Raw genomic sequence first — 20,546 nt, 5'->3', positions numbered from 1 at the left:
AGGAGAAAAGACAACGCAGAAAGAATCGTGTCTTGCAGAATTTCCCACCTAAGGAGTCTTTCTGCTGTGCCTTTTGCAACCGGACGTGTCTGTCTCGTATTGGCCTTTTCAGCCACCAGCGTGTTTGTAACAAATGTGGGCAGAGCCCTTCCCAGATCTTCGTTTGTGAAGCCTGGACATGATGTAATGCTCAGATGTTAATTTCATTCTGCACCTTCAGGAGACACCTCTCAGACATGGTTCACAGTGTGTAGGCCTTTGAGAATATGTGCACATTTCTTGTGCTCTGGAAAGAAGCAAACAGCATCTGTCTGAAGACACTGACATCTACACACCCCACTCCATTAATTACACATGCTATTCATTAATTACGCATGCTAATCAGGTCACTACCCAGGCAGCTGCACACAGTCTGAAAGCACAGTGAGTTTGCACCTATGTACCCATGCTGAGAATTAGGATATTTGCACCAAGAGGTAAAAACATGACATACTTAGATCTTCTGTTTAGAACTACTGAAGTGTTAAATAATATTCAGGCTTTCTGGATAAGATCTCAGACTTCCAGGAGGCAGGCTGAAACCACTCGCCATACACTGACTGAATCTTTTATAATTCAAGAAAATATTAAAAAATTAATGTGATGATTCATTCCTAGGAAGGGTAGGCAATATGAAAAGACAAAATCACAGGCATAATTGAAGTATTCGCTTTATTTTAGTCTATGCAAGACCCTAACAGGTACCTAGTTTATATTAAAAAAAACCCCAATTATCAGAGACAAACCTCTTCCTGCACATCAGAAATGATAAATGGATAATAGGAAACAGTATCAAGTATTTTTCACCAAGTGGACAAATCCCACAAAAACAAGAGGAATTCAGAATACTGCCTACCTAAACAAAGCAGGCTCTCACTAACTGCATTTCTTCATGTGCAAATGGGCTGAATTCTGATACACATTTGATGCAACTTTAGATGAGGGAATAAATGGCAGGTCTGACTGCCCTGTATTTCTGAGAATCAGGGCTCCAAGACTCTAATACATCAGGTAATCTGCTGAAACTATGACTGAATCAGAAACAGAAAGTAGGAGTCCTGGGGGATCAACTCCCTATTCTACTCACTCACTCAGAAGCAAATTTAGTAAAGTGCTTTCTTCCTTTGATAGTGAAATATCAAACTGTCAGCTCCCAGATGCATGTAAAAGGCTAAGAGGACACATGGTGGATTCTCCACATCGTGGTTATGGACAGTAAGAGTACACGTGTAGAAATGTAGCTGATCCTCTTCATCAGAGTCAAAAGCAAAATCTAAGGCATAAAAGATGTTTAATTTCTAAGCAGTGGCTTCACTGATGACAGCGGGATCCTCCTAGCCCCACTGTAGGCTCAGAGCTGGCTCTGCATCAGGCAAGAGTACATTTATACACTCTTCAGAATGGCAGTATTACTATTCTAAATTAATATTGCAGCTGTAACTTTATCAAGCATTATCTTGTAATAGTATTGATCATTCCTTATAGTTCTATGAAAAACTCAGCTAAGGGGAAGTCACTTTACAGTTTATTTATTTGGGTTTAAAGGAATAAAACTGTAAAAATTAGCACATAATGATTTACTGTAAGTGAGGCTTCTCTGTGTCCTGAGTTATGTACAGCTTTCCAAGACTGCCCAGTACTGGCACTGGACACCTTGCAGTACCTCATAACATTCTAAAAATACTTGAAGATATTCCTAAATCATGGAGCTTTTATCCGCTTTCAAAGAGTTGTTCTCCAACAGTCAAAATGAACACATGTACGAATGAAGGGAAAAGTGCAGGGGGAAGGAGAAGTGGGGGAAGAGAGGTAAAGGGAGACATGTATTTTACCTTTTCCCCTCAGGCAGGCAAAAACCAAGGTAGCAAAGGTAAGTCAGTCACTAGCAAAGAAATCATAAAAACGTAATGACCCCACTCCAGTGAAGAACTTCCACTCCTGAGGAGGAACTGAAGCCCTGACCGGTGACCACAAAACAGACACACATCAACCTGCTGCTCATTCTCACCTCGTGAAACAGCAGAATATGTCCAGTCTCCTGTCCTCCCGACGATAGAGATCCATGCTCAGGATAGCAGGGAAAATCAACAGGACCATGGCAAAGTTGAACACCACGACAACTGCTGCCTGGAGACAACCACAGGAGAAATGATGTTGCTAAACTTCATGTCAGGCCATCAGCTTTACAAAGCATAAAGATTCCTTTAAATTTTTGTCCATTCACTGATCTACCACTTCAAGCTTTTCCCTGAGCAAACTGGGTGATGTATTTTTGCATTCCCATTTCATTATGGAACGTCTATCATAGTTAATTAATTAATTTTAATAGTAAACTTCGTATTATTTTAATACATCTGTGCCTGGATATTTGCTGATAATTTTTACAGTGGAAAACCAGAGTCTGTTGACTCTGTAATCACATCTTTACATGAAATTCTGACATATTTAGAGTCTCAAAATAAAATAAGACGGAAGCAAAAGCAAAACTGGCATTAGAACTGAAATTCTCATATTTAAGGGATCTGAAGTAATTTAAGCATGACAATAACAGCAAAGGATGTTACTAAAGCAGAAATGTAAGTTCAAGTAAATTTTAATGAAATGGATCTATTTAGTAAGATACTATGCACTTGCTGTACTTAAAAGTCTAGCCAAAAAAGAGCAACATTTTGAGTTTATCGGGGATTCTTTTTAAAGGAAAATCAAAATTAAACCAACACCACATAATAAATCTATGTATTAATATGCTCGTGTTTAACAGAGCTTGATTTATGAGCCAGTCTACCAAAATGACTCTTAAATTGGAACAAGAATACTTGGTTTAATTTGTAAAGCGAGTATCACATAATGAAAAAAACAACCTCCCCGCCCACCCCCTTTCAAACCATACTTCAAACCCTTTCCCACACAGAGATTCCCAGAGAATTTCCATGAACATATGTGGTGCAGCATCTATCATTATTATTGATAGCATTTATTTGTAATGCAGAATTGTTAGGAGCACTGGCCATCACAAAGGGAAAGCCTGGCACAGATGGAACTGGAAGATAGTTATAAGAGTAGGAGAAACACTGGGAAAAAAAATGGCTGAGCCATCAACCAGTGGGAAAAACCTTGAAAGCCCTGTATTTTATCCATTAGATAAGCAGCAACCATCTCAGCAGTAGCCCAGTTTCATGTTAAGGTAGTCTATAAAGAAACTATCAAGTGTCTCCACCTGCAACTTCTGAAGTAATAACTGCTTGGGCTAAAATGGTCATAGAAAAGAACACAAGTGGGGCTACAAAAATGACCTGATATAAATGTGACCTCTTTTTTCCCCAAAGAGATGAATGGCTTCTTTTGATCTTGAAAAATCAGCCCTCAAAAGTGGCAGTACAAAAGATGTGATATCCAAAATCCATGTTTTAAAATTTTTGACTTATGTGACAATTAAATGACATAAATTGCTTAAATTTATCTGTGAAAAATCAAGATAATAACACACTGAATTATTTTTACAGTTTTGAAGCTGTCACAGTATAATAAAAGACTTAGATACTGTTTTTACTGATCTGAAAATGGCAGAATCAACTAATTATGTAAATATTTTCTAGTAAATTCAATCATAAATATATTCTATATGAAAGTGAGGTTTACTGGTATTTCTTGTTTCTTGTCTCCAGCCTGCTTGAAGTAAGATTTTAGAGTCCTGCTGCTTGTCTGTAGACAGCTATTAAAACAGAATTTACCTGGTACTTAAAGCCGAATTAGTATTTAGCCATCTTTGTGAGAAAAGATCAAATGACTATTTAATGATTTATAAATATTCACAGAGAAAGGTATGTAAGGTCATAGCCAAGACTTTAAAATTAAGTGATTTGCTTTTGATCCTCTCTAGAATTAATTCAATCTGTCAGAAAAACAAATGGCTGCTGTTGCAAGAAAGGTGTTTGTTGGACCTAGTTCATGCAACTGCTGCTAAACCAAAAAAAGGTTGAATCATCCATATAACATGAATAATTAGTTGTGCCTAACCAAGATCTTGTATCAAGGATCAGCTACGATTTATTGAGATTTGGAAAAAACAGCTGAGGTCTGACTCAACAGTTCTTACTCCTCTCAGCACGGTTGAAAAACTAACAGAAGTCCTCTGTTTCTGCTCCATAAACTGCAAATACTCCATGCCATATCAGTTCCCTTTGTAGACACTAAGATCCTTGAATCTCCAATGTTACTAAATCTGAAAACTAATACTTAAGTGTGTGTGGCTGAGATGCCATTAAAGTTAGTTATACTGACATTTGATTTTTTTAAGAAGCATCAAAACTAACCCAATAACACACAGTAAATCTGCCTACTTACATGGAATCTCTTTTTAGAACAACTAGATTTTCCATTGTGCCATCCCAGTGCTGATGTCCTAACTGCCCTCCGGCAAGGATAATATTTCAAACCAATCGCTGTTCTGATTTGTACTTGGATTCCCAGAGCTAAACACCACACTGCCTGTGTGCTGAACACTCTCTTTCTCTTGCCCACCTCTGCTGCATTACAGGGATGTAACAGTCTTCAGTTTTCACAATTAAATACAGAAAACTTTGTTCTTTTATGAATTCTAATCTCTTGTCCCATCAAAGAACACCCTGTGACTTGATAAGGAGAGGGAAGGAAGCATTGCTGAGGAGTGACTCAGTCCCCGACCTGACCTGGTGCATCTGTCACTGCTCAGACACTGGTGGGTGGCAGTAGCCGGGAAATGCAATCATGGCAACAGCCACAGCCTGGAAAAGCAACAACAAACGGTGGCAGCAGAGCTTCCAGAGCACAGGCAGCACGCAGGCTGAAAGCACCTTTAGGATTTCTGGGGACAGGGCATCTTCTCTCACCTCTTCAGAGACCAGCGGTTAAACGAGAGAGGAAAGGGCCCCAAACCTTTTACTTGAGAAACCAGCAAAGGTAAAACAGTCCTAGAAGGGATAAAATGGAGCCTACTCAAGGGTGTAAAATGAAGGCATTCAGTGAAATTAGATCAGAGAGCAGTAAAAAAAATCCCATTAATCAGAAAAAAATATGTTGGTCACTTCCTGAGAAACACGCTACGGTTTTCGCATCTTTTCATAATGCACAGCCTAAAAATATTATTGCTGCTGCAACTGCTAACAGAGACTGAAGAATGGCAGTCTGTGCTGGAAGCAGAGAGGGAGCAGGGAGCCAGGCTGGTAGGTATGTGCTGGGGCCCTGCTGAAGGTATGTGCTGCTATGTGCCATTCCTGGCAGCCCACCCAAGGAGAGCGGGTGTGCTGCATAGCCAGAGGTGATGAACGGAGGAGGAGGGCTGTCAGGGGAACTTCCACCCTACTGCTCTCTATCTGCAACTCCTTCCTGACAGGGTACAGACCCGGATCCTCGCCCCTCCCTGCCCTCTCTTCCCTTAGGCTTTAATTTTGCTTGTTAAATTCTCATGTCAGGGGCAGGAAAGGTAAATGATGTGGGTAAAAGGCAGGGGACAAACCAGAGTAAGATAATCGAATGAGCTTAAAAACACACATTCTTTCTCTCCATAAACCCACCACCACCACCTGGTAATGCACTTCTACATTTAGGAAAAAAACCTGTCACTCTTATGGTGAGGGAAAAAGTTACTGCTAAGACTTACTGGGAGAAGTTCCACCCTGCTCATTAGTGGATCCACACCACTCTTCTGCTGCTAGAGGAGGAAGCTTCTGGTGTAACCAAGAAGAGGTGGATGAATTTTTGTACCTTATCTGTATGACAGTGTCTGACTAGTCTGTCTTAGAAAAGAATACAGCCCAGTCCAGTTACACTCTGCCTTGCCTTCCTTCATTTATACTCAAACAAAGGGCTATGTTTAAGGCATCCCTACTGCAAACTTCAAAACTTTCAGTGGATTTCTCTGATAATCTCTTCCTCCACCACAATTTTAAGAAATGAAACACATCTGAAAACTCAGACCCAGTCCTTCAACGTCCTGAGTACTCTTATAGGTGATTCTTGTTATCGAGTATTTGGGTCATATTCAGTAATCTCAAAGCCCTAAAACTGCTTGACAAAGGAGCTAATAAAATCAACAAATGAAAAAAAAAAAAAGGAGAAATTAAAACAGTGAAAGAGCTGAAATAGTCCTTACCTGCGTAATTTAGTTAACTTTAAAATAATCTCACTTTTAAAAGGACTGAATTCCATTTTTTAGATCTTGGAAAGAGCTAACCCGAGCAAACTCTTAAGACAACATCAGACTTGCAGTGTTTGAGTTCCATAAAGTAAATGAACAACTCAGAGGTATCAATGAACTACTTTAGCTGGCAGAAGAGGACAGAATTGAGACAGGACAAAGCACTGAAATGCAAAACGCGAGTTTCAAACTAGAAGCTGGGCTTGCAGATGCAGGAAACCATTTATTCTCCCTCAGCAGACAGGTTATTTTACCAATACTGGGCCTCCAAAGTTACAGAAACTTTGACAATTACCTGCAATGTCTTAAGAAAAGTGAATGAAAAGCAAAACAATGTCAAGAGCAACCCTCTTTTTTAAGCCCACGTCTTAAAAATTCACTATCTAGATGAGAAGATGGCAGAATCTGTGAAAAGTATATGCAGTACTTCATTGCTTTTTAAGTTTTGCTAGGGAACTATCAAAGATGGCAAGGACTTCTTGTTTAAACAAGACTGAGGGAGAGGGAGGAAGGAGACTGCAAATAAAGAAATCCGTATATGAGTACAGACCATCCACCAAAGCTGCCATGGTTCTCCAGTTCTGAGTACTGTGATTAAAGTATCACCTGATTTTGATTTTACCTGGTGAAGCTGGGCAAAGCAAGTAATAGATGTTCCTTTCTAAGAACAAAGGATTTCATTTTAGTGGTTGTTAACTTATGTGTGTGTCAGTCGTACACGTTACTCTGGCATCAATAAAAAAAAATCATTACAGGTCTCCCCCACTGTTCTTCTTTTCATTCCTCTATACATATAAGGGGTCACTATGTGAAAGCAAACACAAATTACCACGTGAGAAAAGACTGAGCAATTCAAACACTAATTTCTGGACACCCATTTGGGTTCCTACACATAAATTCCATATTAATCACTGCCTTCAAAAGACTTTGATCATAATGTTTTTATCCTGAATAATATCAACACGTTCATACAGTAATATGTTAAAATCTCACTGGAAACATTTTTTTTTTTATCATTTTGCTATGCATACTTTATTTTTAAACTTTCAGTCACTCAGTCTACAGCACAGCAGTAGGCAAAAAGCAATGACTCCAGGAAAGGTGTATTTAACTTATACTGATAACAGCAACAACTACAGCTGTTATCTCCATGTATGTTCCAAAGGCAACCTGTCATGTTCTGATATGAAGAGTGAGAACAGAAAAAACCTGAGCAAAATCTAATCAGGTAAGAATTCACTCTGGTGACAGCTCAGCAGTGTGATTACAATAAAATGGCCCATCTCTGCTGAATATCTCTTATGAGATGCATTTAGGCTGAGGTAACTTCTGTAAAGCACAGGCACTACAAGTTTGATGACCTCCAATGGTAGGTTTAGATTAGACATTAGGAAGAAGGGTTTTTTTACGTTAGGGCAGTAAAACACTGGAAGAGGTTGCCCAGAGAAGTTTAGTTGAAGATGTCCCAGCCCATGGGGCTGGGGGAGGTGAGGGTTGGACTAGATGACCTTTAAAAAGTCTGTTCCAACTCAAACTATTCTGTGATTCTATAAAGTAAAACAATTCATTATCATATGATCTGTATGAAGAGACATCTAGGTTTTGGCAAATCAGCAGAGCTAAACACTGCTAACCATTTGAGACTAAATATCTAGTTTTAGTTGCCACAGATATCCTCTAAATGATACACAAAACCAGCGAGGCCTTTACTTTATTATTCACTCCCCAGTTGCCTACTGAGAAGGAAATGCAAACAAATTATTACTGCTTATTTGTAACATAACTGCAATCACAAACAATTTACCATTTTACAGCTTAACACAGGCATACTTAAATCTCTGAAAACAGCAATAACTGCCACATGCATTAAGAAAAATGGAAGCCTTGCTTCCTCTCAGTAGCCATGGGCTCAATGAGAATGAGAAACGACTGGAGAACCAAGCTACAGCAGAAGAAAAATAACTGTTGAAAAAGTACAGTTTGCCTGCTCTACAGTGCTATAAACTGCTTGTGTCAGGGAGAAACTCCCAAAGCTTCCTTCAAAGAATCCTCACTTTTAGAAAAGATCTTACTCCAACATCCTTAATATTTGACATGCCTGAAGGTATATAATCTCAAACAAATACAAGAAGACAGAGAAAGGAAGAGCAAGTGATACAGGGTTCAGCACATAAAGTTCATGTTTTCTCTCTATGCAGCTGGAACATAAAATTCTTGTAGTTTTCTCCAAGTTTGCTAAAATTACACTGGGAGGAAGGCAGTAAAAATTGCTGCAGTAATAATTAATATGGCACATGCATATTTGCTGCTGTCATGGCACTGTGGTTGTAGCTTTTAAGAGCAGCAAATTGGACTAACATGAATGAAAGGATTAAATTACTACTGAGGAATGTTACAGTACACACCACACTACAGTTTACTCCTCTTGACTTTAGAACCCAAATACTTTTGGAGACTTTCTCTGCTTAGTTGCATACATCTTGGCTTTTGTGAGAGACTCCACGCATGAGAAAAGAGAGCAGCAGAATCAAGGGCAGGCAGCAGTTGTTATGACCCAGATCTGTGGTAAACTACAATAATGCCCTGGTTCAGTGAACTGCAGCAGCACCCAAACCAGACTTTATCACTAACATGTATCATCACTGGACTGCCACCAGAGCTAACAAAACAGGATATAAACTTACTTGAAGTGAAAACGCTCGTAAAGCAGGAATAGGGATTAAGGCAGCCATAAAGAAGGCAGTAACATTGCTGATAGATGTAAGGGCTACACTGGCTCCTGTTCGCTTCAAACATTCACCTGTTCTGTCCTGCAAAACAAAACACAGGTCTTAAAAGTCAAGTGAACAAGGTGATATCCTGCAAATGAAGGGGTCATCCTACAGATGTAACACAGCAGCAGTGAAAAATGATTACACTCAAATTCTGAATACGAGTTTGCAATTGAGAGTATGTGAGAATAAACTATACACTAAGTATACTGTTCAGGAGAAACAGAGATGACACGTGAAGTGCATCTGGGTAGAAAACATTACCAGAGTTGATTCTAGCTTCAGATCACAAAACTAAATGGGTACTGATATTATATCAAAATACATCTGTAATTAAGCAGGATGTAATTTTTACCAGTGGAATCACTTGGCGTTCTCACTTTTCAGACAAAATAAGCATGTATTAACAGCACAGAGGTGTAACAGCTACACATCTTGAAAAGGTATGTAACAAACAAAAAGAACAACCCGAAGCCCAGGGACCACACACAAAAAACCACAGAGAAATCAGGATAAATACATGACCCTTTCCCAACTAACAGGCTATTATGAAGCACACAGAGGTTACAGTATAGTGAGGCTGCAGTGTCTGCATGCCCAACCAGCTGGAAAGAAATGGAAGACATTGCTTGTACGAAACAGAATCAGCAAATATACATAAGTTTTAATTGGGTTGTACTTCGGATATGAAACTTTGGACTGAGACTAAAAAGACTTTACTTTTAAGGGATCATAAAAGTGATGACACCTTAGATTTCCTTTTAGAAGTCATGGTCAATTATAACCATCAGAAAATGAAACTAAGAGAAAAATATACAAAATAATTTGTGAATGTGAGCATTCCAAAACACTCCAGGGCCACATGTATTGTTATAATTTCCTATTTTGACAAAAATAAGAATTTCTAGACCGTAGGAAAAGCTACTGAGGGAAAAACCCTTTACTGATTAATTTTGTATATGGTTATCTTTTCCTAGATGAAGCCTTTTATTTTATCTTCCCCAAATCCCCATTTTGTCATTACCTCGAACGGAATTCTCTTATTCTGTCCTGTTTCACTAAATGCATGTGCCAGAAGGAAAACATCATCTACACCAACTCCAAGAGCAAGAAAAGGCAAAACCTTGAGTGAGAAACAAAACAAAACAAAACAAAAACCAAGAAGATTTTTTATCATCTGCCACGCAGTTCTCCATTAAGTGGCTTATTACAACAACTTTTACATTACACTGCACGCAAACACAAGGGTAAAATGAAAATCAAAAAGATGCAATACAGGTATTAACCTTTTTTCTGGAATATTGCTGAGGAACTTAAACTTTTGTACCATTTACAGGTACAAAATCTCGCCAAAAGTAGTTCAAGTTTTGTTCAGTCAAAAAATACCTGATAACACTTTGAGTTATATTCAAAATATTTTCAGAATTTGAACATCTTGATATATTCAGATGTAAAAACAAATCTGCAGCTCCTTACATACAAGTGGATGCCTCCACTGGTATTGGGACACAGAAAAAAAAAAAAAATCAAACAACCCAGAATCTATACAGACTACATAATACTGTTTTTTTTCTTTAACGTCACTTGGCAGCATGATCATTTAATTCATCACAGCACAGGCCATGAGATAGGAAAAAGATACAAGCAAAAATGTACAGTCAAAATATTTTTTCAGCTTTTTTCCCCCTCAAAGATTCAGTTGTGTTCATTTATTAGCAGTGCGCCTGTAATTCAACAGCAGACTTGTGTCTTCTAAATACCTGAGTTGTGGCAGCATTAAAGGAAATTCCAATCAATGAGCACAGGCCCAATCCTGCAGCCACTGAGAGTGCAACCAAGAGGACTCCTGCCAGCCCCACAGCACCCTGAGACTTGGCACAGTCCCACCGCAGCATCGTCAAACAGGCATAGGCAAGCTGAGGAGAGGAGCAGGGAGGGGAGTTTGGAGGAAAAACCCAAAATATTAGAATGGATCCTTCTCTAACAGCTCTCTCCCCACCCAACATACAGATGCTTACACGCATTTTTAATCAGAACAGAACGCAGAGGTTACCAAGTGGAACAGGTGATATGCCTGAGGGAAAGTTTACAAACTAGTTTTTATTTTAAATATATGTATAATGTTCTAGACTATTCTCTGGTAACAATAAAGCAGATTTTTAAGCCCTGCTCTACTACCAAAGAAAATGAAATAAATTTATTTTATTACCATTAGTAAGTAGCCACTAGCTACTCTGATAGCACTGACATCAGAAAATGACTTCAGGATGTCATCCAGGGTGGTTGTAGTAAAGGAAAGCACCTTCTGGGTAGAGTTTTGTGCAACACTTTGATGAACAACCTACGAAAACAAAAATAAAACTCGGTGTGACTGAAGAAAATGTTTTCTTTTAGTCTCTTAGTCAAAAGAAACCATTAGCATCTTCTTCAGCACACATCTGAAATAACCTCCTTTTGCCTTGATGCCCCAGTGAAAGCCCACACCCCAGGCAGAGACTACCCCTGGTGCTACACAAGTGTGCCCTGTGAGACCAGAATCTGCACCCTTCAGGAAAGGCTCCTGCATTCCCAGCCCATCAGAAACATTCCCCTTGAATCCCTTCCTTCCCACAGCCCCACCATGCAACACCAGCTCTGCCTTTACCCCAGGCCAGCAGTGTCCCTGCCCTCCCTGCCTGGCCATTGCAGAGGTCAGCAGGGCATTGTCACACAGCCTCCCCACCTGGGCTGCTGCTCAAAGAGCTGCCCAGGGCTGGGTAATGTTTTCCAGACACCTTTAGAATAACCATGCCAACCAAAAGCTTTTAAACTCCAGCCAGCTCTTCGGTTTCTCCTCAGCCCCAACAAAGCCAAAAATGTCCCAAACAGCAAAGAGCAAAACCTTCATGGCTTCTCATACGGGAACAACCAAGCAGCTTCTGATGGGAAAAAAAACCCCAGAAACAATAAAACCCCAAAAGAACCCTTAATAATAGGGGGGCAATGGTTTGGTTCTGGTTTAAGCATCTTCCTTCAAGAAATACTGTAAAAGATGTGACAGAAGGCAGAGGATCTTAGTAGAACTTTATAGTATGGTATTTAGGTTATCTTCAAATTTACCTCAACATACATCCTCTGCCAGGCTTCCAGAATTGCTGCTGCCTTATCCTCATTCCAGTTGATATGGGAAACATATTCATACCCCTTGAAGTGCTCATACATTTGCTTAGGAGTCATTAACTGAAACATGGTTTGCAAAGCCTGGGCACTGTAACATAGAGAGAAAATACAGGAGAATGAGGTATAAAATGAGCATTTTCAGGAAAATATTTTCATAGCATGAAGTCCCAAATGCAACCCTAACAGGAGTTTGCACGAGTTCTTGATTTCATAGGGCACATGCCTGTACCAAAATTGAACAGAATATAATTATTCTATCGTGTCCCTGGTGCAGCTGTACTGCTCTATGCAAGTATTGAGGCTAAATCTGGTTTCACTGAAATTAATGTGAGTTTTGCCACTGTTTTCGACAGGTTCGGTTTCAGGAACAAAGAACGGAACCCTACAAATCAGAACCCTAAAAATTATAAAGATTATGACTGATAAGACACATTACTGTGAGGATACCACCAGAACAGTTATTTCTATGAGATCTTGGAAATGCTGTTGGCAAAATGTCATTTGATGACCTTAGTCCTTTTCATCCCTTGGAGAGAAATGTCAGACTAAACTCTTCATGCCTGACAAGCTGCGTGGAGAACACAAGGGCAACAACTATCCACCCTGACTTTCCACAGTATGCAACTGTATGCAACCATTTTAGAAGCTTAAGGAACTACTTTATTTTTCACTAAAACCACACTATTTGGCTACTTATAGAAAAACAAACCAGTGTTTAGAGTGAATGTTAAAAAGGTCAAAATTCATACTAAAAGTTCTCTGGAAGAATTATGCTTCATTTAGCTTAGTATGGCCTACATTTTTCAGAACAGTTCAAATTCACCGGTTTCTTCCCCCACTGAAGTCCGGTGTGTCACGTCCTCATTTAGAAGTTTAAAACAAAAGGGTTTGTTTCACCACCCAAAGTTGTATTCACAATACAGGAACATAAAAATAGACTTTTCTCTATATTTATTCCAAATGAATTCATTGGAGATCTTGGAATTCTGAGAGAAGTCAAATGAGTGAGCACACTGCTCAAACTATTTTTTTTCCCTTTTTCCTTGAAGGTGTTCAGTGCTGTAAAAACCATTCAATGCTTTATAAATACATTCTAAACAACAAAGTTGCCAGTAAGAAGCCTTCTTCCTGAGAGACATACACTATCACTCTGAGGTTAGAAGTAGGAAGCAAAGATGCTGCCTTAAATTTAAACAACTTCCTAAGCACTCTTTTAAATTCTGTTCTCTTTAGAGGGTCACATCCCTCTTTAAGTGAGATTTGTAATACACATGAAGGGCAGCAGACTTTGCATGATCCTCCCACTGTGCCTCAAAAAACAAACTCTTAACAAACTAAAACTTCTTCTTTAAACATTTTTTTACCTGACAAGTTTACCAGAGCTGTTCTTGATTGTACCACCTATAATCAGTTCCTCCTGCCAATGCATGTATTTTCTTGACAGTCCATAGCATCCACCACTCAAAACAAGGGCTACATCAAGAGGCTAGAAAAAGTTATAAGGAAGCAATTAATTGGTTTCATAATTTTAGACAAACTCATACCTTAAGTCAGCACCCAGTGAATGAGAATAATGGATATTAAAGGCAATCTAGGCAGTCTACTAGAAGAAATGCATTCAAGAAATCAAGTTGAACAAACCACCCAGATACTCGTGGAGCAAATGGCAATTTCTGCAAGGCCCAATGTGACTGATAAAGGGATATATTATAGATTTGAGGCCCAAATTTGTCAGGAAAGTAAGCAGGACTGGCTGCCCTGGAGGACAGGCCTGGCTGCGTGGTGAGCAGGGGCAGCTGTGTTCCAGCATGGCCATTGTCTGCCTGAGGCACCAGGTTTGCTGAATGCCACATCTCCACAGCCAGAGGAGAGCTGACAACTGTACTTTAAATACTCAGCATTAAGCACTGCATCACAGAACAAGGAAAAGTCCACCACTGAGAGCTAACAGCACCTAACGGGCACAGAAAAATGACATCACTCAAGAATAAGAACTATATATTGCTTGGAAGAAAATGGTACTTTTTTTCTATTCTGCCTGACCTTCCCCCCCACCCCTCCCCACCCCCCAGCCCTCCCTTGAAAAGACATGCACAGGGACAAGCAAACTTACTTTGGTGGAATTTTTATTGGGAGCTGTGATTGGGCAATCGGGATCAGCAGGATTCAGGCAGGGTCGATCCATATAACCATGACCAACCTCCGCTTTATTCAGCATTTCTTCCCAGCTCTCCACTTGGTAGTTTATTTTCTTTAACTCTTCCAAGAATTCTAAGGGGTCAAAGTTGATCCACTGCAAAGGAGGCTTCCCTCTGCAAGAGCAACCAGGAGAAAAAGACACATAGAAAAAAGACAAAAGAAGTACTGAAATAAGCATACTTTTAAAATTCATATTTGAACAAATAACTAACTTATGTTATGCTAAAAGTTAAAAGTTTTCTAGTAAGGCTGTTTCATAAAATGTAAAGCATGTTTTAATTAGATTTGCTTATGTAGTTTTCTTGCAGCCCAGTCGTAATTTTAACAAAAATACTCAGTTCTTACAAAGTTATCATATAAAACAGAATATTCACAGGTTAAAAATATTTCCATTTACAAACAAAGCAAAACAAATCATCAACCACCTAAATAACAAAAAAAAGCAGCCAACTGCTGCTTCAAAGAATTAAGGGGGAGGGGAGAGGGACAGAAGAGAGGGGGCTGAAGAAAGAAAGCCTTTCTCATAGTATCAGATTACTTCTTGCTAGTCTAATAATCATCTTGGAAATGTAATCAATCAATATAACTGATCTTTGTTTATCTGTAACAATACTGTGCTCCTTCAAATGCCCTGGCAGCTTGACTATCAACCAGGCTTTCCTGCAACCATGGCTGTCACCACTATCACTGTCACGTCTCCCACCCCCCACTTCTGAATTTGTGATGTTGACAGACTAGAAAGGCTTTTGACTGCCTTATTCTGTGCTTCAAACCACACTGTATCTGCTTAACCAGGCTTAAGTCATTATTCCGAATCTCCCAACCAGAAAACACAAACCCCCTTATTTCCCCATCTAAAACTGTACACTAAAGGTTAGGAGATGGCCATTGCAAATTGCTTTTGCAGAGACATGCAAACCAGCACAGAAACAATAACTCAAATGCTAACTCTTGCATAATTAACAGAAAATGCCTGCACAGATTAACAATTAACTCTTTAAAGAATTCAGGGCATATAATATCACACTTGTAAACTGTGAGAAACCATCCATAAAAGATACTATATGGTTTCTTTAATGATCTCATAAGCAAAGGATTTGTCCTTTATTCCTTAGGAACACTTGAGAATTAACCCAAGACACTTTCTTAGGTCTAAAATTTCCAGCCAATCAATGTTTTTGTGTTTTGTGTTGAAAAAAAAAAAAAAAAACACACCAGAAACAAGTTTGTTTCAGGAAAAAAAAAAAAAAGCAAACCATAAAATTCTTAGAACTTCAATACAGAATTTACATTTTATTTTTCATGCTACCAGAACAGGAAAAATAACAGAGGATTTAAACTGAGGCTTACAAATCATCTCTAAGAAACAATGAAAATCTTTGTTAAATTAAAATAAAATCCGTGCGTACTTTCCATGGAGACACTACATTTATACTTCTTTCTTGTTAAATAGGAGTCTGAATAAACAATGGGAGTGCAAATGAAAAGTCGTAGAGAGTTATACAATTAAAAACAGTCAGACCAGAAAGCTATAAAAAAGCATGCTTACAATAGATAGGCAGTTCCTGATTGTAGCTTTGCTCCTTCCCAGAAGCAGTCCAAAGGAGTGATAATTAAACAAGGATAAAGGTATTCTATGATCTGTCAAAATCAGAAAGGGGAAAAACACAGTCACACTGGAATATAATCAAAGCAGCACAAGCTGAACCATGAAAATGCACAAACCTTGTAACTGAATGCCTGCTACACATACCTGGTCCATGTAACCTGCTTCTGTGATGAGTTCTCCTGATTTGTAACACAAATGTTCCAATTTCCACTGTCTGTAAGAAACACGAAGGACAAATATCTTCTCTCTGCATAATTACTGAGGAATTATTTTTAAAATGTAACAGACATTTAAAATTGCAACTCATATACCCAAAACTGGGAGGAGCTGTTGAGTCCCTGGAAGGCAGGGAGGGCCTGCAGAGAGACCCTTACAAGTCAGAGGGCTGGGAATCACCAACCATGGGAAGTTTAACAAAGACAAGGGCCAGATTCTGCTCTTGGGATGGGGCAGTCCTGGATGGACGGACAGAGTGGGAATGAGAGGCTGGAGAGCAGAGCCAGGAAAAGGCCCTGGGGGTCCTGGTGGTGCCAGTTGTCCCTGGGTCAGCAGTGCCCTGGCAGCCAGGAGGGACATCCCTGTCCTGGGGCACCAGGGAGGGCATTGTCCCTCTCTGCTCTGCCCTGGGGTGGCCTCACCTCAACATTGGGGCAGTTTGGGGGGACACAATGGAGGGAAGGGATTGAGCCATTGGAGAGTGTCCAAAGGAGGGAAGGAGGATGGGGAAGGGCCTTGATCTGAAGCCGTGGGAGGACACTGAGGGCACTTGGTGTGTTCAGCTGGAGCAGAGGAGACTGAGGGGAGACCTCAGTGCAGTTCCAATTCCTGGGCAGGGGCAGAGGAGGGGCAGGGACTGAGCTCTGCTCTGGGGGGACCAGGGACAGCAGCCAGGGAACGGCTGGAGCTGTGTCAGGGCAGGCTCAGGGTGGATCTCAGGCAAAGGTTCTTCCCCCAGAGGCTGGTTGGGCACTGCCCAGGCTCCCCAGGGCAGTGGGCACAGCCCCAAGGCTGCCAGAGCTCCAGGAGGGTTTGGCTGATCCTCTGGGGCACAGGGGGTGACTCTGGGGATGGGCCTGTGCAGGGCCAGGGGTTGGACTCAGTGAACCTTGTGGGTCTTTCCAACTCAGCACATTCTGTGATTCTGTGATATTGCCCTCAAGCGGGAAATCATTCAGTAAGGCAAGTATTATTAAAAATAAACATGCTAGACCTCAAAAAAACCCACCCAAAGACTCCACCCCCCACCCCCCAAAAAGGCCTTTCTTTTTGTAGTTACAGAGTAGACATTTGGTACAGTTATTCAGTTATTCTCCTATTCTCGGTAACACTCATTAAAAACAAGGGAGGTGCTTTTGCATGTACAGGCTAGTCAACACATGATAATGGGAGAAAAAAATCCATCTTCGTATAAATGGGACCATTTGTGACTTAAGATATCACTCAGTGTCACAAGTATGTCAGAAGCCAGCTCCAGCTCAGAGGACTAGAATATACCCAGCTATCCCACACATATGCTGAAGAAAATTAACCATTAAGATTTCTGTCTTCCTTTTTCACCTACATTACAATTTCCACTGCCATGACTTCTAATACCTTAGGCAAGGCAGTAGCTGGGTAAAAGATAATTGAAGCCTCAGCATTAGCTCACAGAGGCATCAGCTGAGTATGCTGAAAAGAGCTGCTGAAGGACAGGGAGCTCAGTGCCTCACAGGCAGAACTCCTGGGCACATCACTGTGTAAGTAATAACCCTGGAGGAATAATTTTTCAGGGACACATCCTAGCCCAAAGCTGGTACCTAAAGTATACCATTATTATTTTTCTGTTGGACAACACCCAACTCCCAACCTTCAGTATGCACATACGACACTCTTCAAGGCCAACTCTGTTGTCTGTGTTATTAAACAGCTATTATTCCACCCCCTGACACTGCTAGCACATCTGCATTTCCTTTACATCCAAACTACTGGAAGGACAGTAACCTGTGCCATTGTTTACAGTCATTATGTACCTCATGATGGTGTCAGCAAGTGAATTCAACTCTAACATGGAAGGATTTTCAATGTTAGGAATCCCATCCATAAGGTCCTATGTTTAAGATCACAGACCTCTTTTCTTTACCAAAACAAATGCTGCATGCTGTAGCACAGCTCATGGGGTACTCTCTCAGAATCTCTTCTAATACCACTTACCCCATTTTACTTGTTAAATGCCAATTTGTCACTGCTATCATCCCACAGTGTCAGGTATCAGAAACCAGTGACATTCAAATCAAAACACAGCCCCAAGGGAAAGGCTGAGAAATGCTAACCATGTAAAAATACATGGAAGAAAGCATGTGTCCACCTTCTTGCTATTACAGATGACCAGGACAACTCTTAATTCTCCCCTTACCTGTTGTACATATACACATGCACTCTGCTGGCCTGGAGTGCAGACTCAAGGTGCTGTCGGAGTGCTTCTGTCGTCAGTACATTAGCACCATCTTCCTGTGGAGTCTGGATCATGAGTTGGGGGTTGAACATGGCCTCTTCTCCAATCTTCTGCCGTGTGTAATTTAACTCCCGACTCACTCGTCCACCAACTGATGGGTAAATATGAAGCACTTTGTATTAGCCAGTACCTTACTCTGCATTCCCTTGATGAACACCCTCCAGTCAGAAAAACTCGACTGTGTGCAGTCAAGACACTATTCTATCTCAAACTGATGACAGTGTAACTCTAAAACTAGTAACAGCTGTTAGTACCTCTGACTGCTACTGCACTGAAACATAGATGTGTAAACCGGAGCCTCATTTTTTTTCTACATTATAACCAATATCCCACCTGTAAAAATTAAAAAAGAAAAAAGAAAAAAAAAACTTTTCCTTGCAGACCAGACGAAATACTATGTTACAATTTCTTACACTTGTATAAACAGTCTGCTCCAATAGCACACTTCAAGATAAATGGCTTTAATTTACACTCTTCTACTAAATAATTTGGCAAAGGTAGAAGGCAAATGTTTCCCTTTGGTTAAAAAAAAAGGAGGAGGGAAAGAGTGAGCAGAAGTATTTCTTTCAGCCTTAAATAAAAAAGGAAAAATACTAAGTTCACATAAAGAGATGCAGTTTTGAGTGCAGCAGAAAGGTCTGCCTACAGCTAATTTACTCAATGGTCCAGTACCTGGCTTAACATGCTGTGATGCAGAAGATGATTCATGTGCAACATCTGTTTCTAAACCCACACGAGCTGAACAGTGTGCTCCATATCAAAATGTGGGCGGGGGGGGGGGAAAGAAGGGAAGGAAAAAAAGAAGACAAAACACAAAAGAAAGAGGTAGAGGAAGACTGTAGAGTCGACAGGCTCTAGAGGGAGTCATACTCAATTTGCCTCACCAGAAAACACTGCATAAAGAGTGGAAGATTATCTTCCCTTCTCCAAAAACCCACTCAGCTAGTGTTCATACACTTTATATAACCTCCCTTGCAGTCTCTCTAGCAAATGCATGTGGGAGGTGATGTCAATTACTACAGCCCATTAGCTGAATCAAGACCACATCCAGATGAGGATAAGAATCTAAGTACAAGCCACAGATCTGGTCGAATTTGTTACATTTTTCTCAGTCCTAATAAGCTTGACACTGGTGATCTGAATTACTGCCAAAGTTTAGTTCTGCAACAGCATGAACAGAAATAAAGCATGTACATCTATCTCTTCCTAGGCCATACAACAAAAGACTGATCCATAGCCAGTTGGCAGCGTGGGAGATGAGATTCACAAGCCTAAACAGGGACATACTTTTTCAGTCACTTGGGCCCTCACCCCACCTGTAACACCCCCAGGGCTAAAACGACCACCAGGCAAGAAGCTAGGCCCCTGCATGCATAAAGCTGTCAGAATGAGACCTTCAGCAATTAAACCGTACACACATTCTGGCATGAACCATTGCTTCATTTCTTGTTCAGCAATTCTTTGAAGAAGTAAGTGTTTCCACAATACACACAATTTTTCTGCAGTCTGTCCAATGTGGTATTATGTCCTTCATATCAAGTAACAGAGACCAGCACACAGCAAACAAAATAAAACAACAACAAAAAAATCAAAGTACAACTTCCTGACCTAGAGTGCCTCTAGAATTTCTTAACATCACTCTTACTACAGTGAAAGGACATACAATAATAGACTGTACACACACAGTAACAAAAAGCTATTGTTAATTCTTATCAAGATTTATACCCTAAAAATACTTTCATTCATCAGCCCTATGTTTATGCTCACTGCTGTCTTTCTCCACCAACCAGCAGTCCTTGATACTTGAATTTTGCTTCACCTTACAGGAATATGGGGAATAAGGGAGCAGAGTTATCCTACTCTGTATGCCTTGGAACTAGACCTTTCTTGTGCAATCCTCTACACTGCAAGTGCTTCAAAGACAAAATGACTCTCCCCCCTTTTGTGTCAATGCCAGCCAAGACAATAAAGCCCCAATGTTATGAGGACTGTGGAGTCTACCACAAATTTATACTCCTGGTACTATATTCTCTCCCATTCCACCCACGTGTTCCTTTTAAATTTGAGTTGAACCAACAAACCACAGTTCACACAAGACAAAGG

The 20,546-nt window shown here is 40.3% G+C and overlaps 1 protein-coding gene across 4 annotated transcripts in view; it reads right to left on the bottom strand.

Moving 5' to 3' along the window:
* PTCH1 (patched 1) overlaps positions 1-20,546 on the bottom strand; it is a 68,078-nt gene that overhangs the window by 25,549 nt on the left and 21,983 nt on the right. For all 4 annotated transcript variants that reach the window (XR_001922369.2, XM_025896455.2, XM_018086160.2 and 1 more), the window contains 11 exons: positions 18,345-18,534; positions 16,097-16,166; positions 15,893-15,984; positions 14,258-14,456; positions 13,509-13,630; positions 12,085-12,232; positions 11,195-11,326; positions 10,746-10,901; positions 10,010-10,108; positions 8,899-9,024; positions 2,048-2,166 (listed from right to left, as the gene is read on the bottom strand). Coding sequence is in view for 3 of the 4 variants with exons in the window: in XM_025896455.2 (XP_025752240.1) it covers positions 2,048-2,166; positions 8,899-9,024; positions 10,010-10,108; positions 10,746-10,901; positions 11,195-11,326; positions 12,085-12,232; positions 13,509-13,630; positions 14,258-14,456; positions 15,893-15,984; positions 16,097-16,166; positions 18,345-18,475 (1,394 nt within the window). In the remaining variant the exon portion in view is untranslated. The remainder of the gene's footprint in view (positions 1-2,047; positions 2,167-8,898; positions 9,025-10,009; positions 10,109-10,745; positions 10,902-11,194; positions 11,327-12,084; positions 12,233-13,508; positions 13,631-14,257; positions 14,457-15,892; positions 15,985-16,096; positions 16,167-18,344; positions 18,535-20,546) is intronic.

The sequence above is a fragment of the Manacus vitellinus genome, unplaced genomic scaffold (genome assembly GCF_001715985.3).
Source record: "Manacus vitellinus isolate BGI_N305 unplaced genomic scaffold, ASM171598v3 scaffold_9_pilon, whole genome shotgun sequence".
Lineage (NCBI taxonomy): Eukaryota > Metazoa > Chordata > Aves > Passeriformes > Pipridae > Manacus > Manacus vitellinus.
Note: the sequence above shows the minus strand (reverse complement) of the source record. Positions and strands in the feature narration are given on the sequence as shown.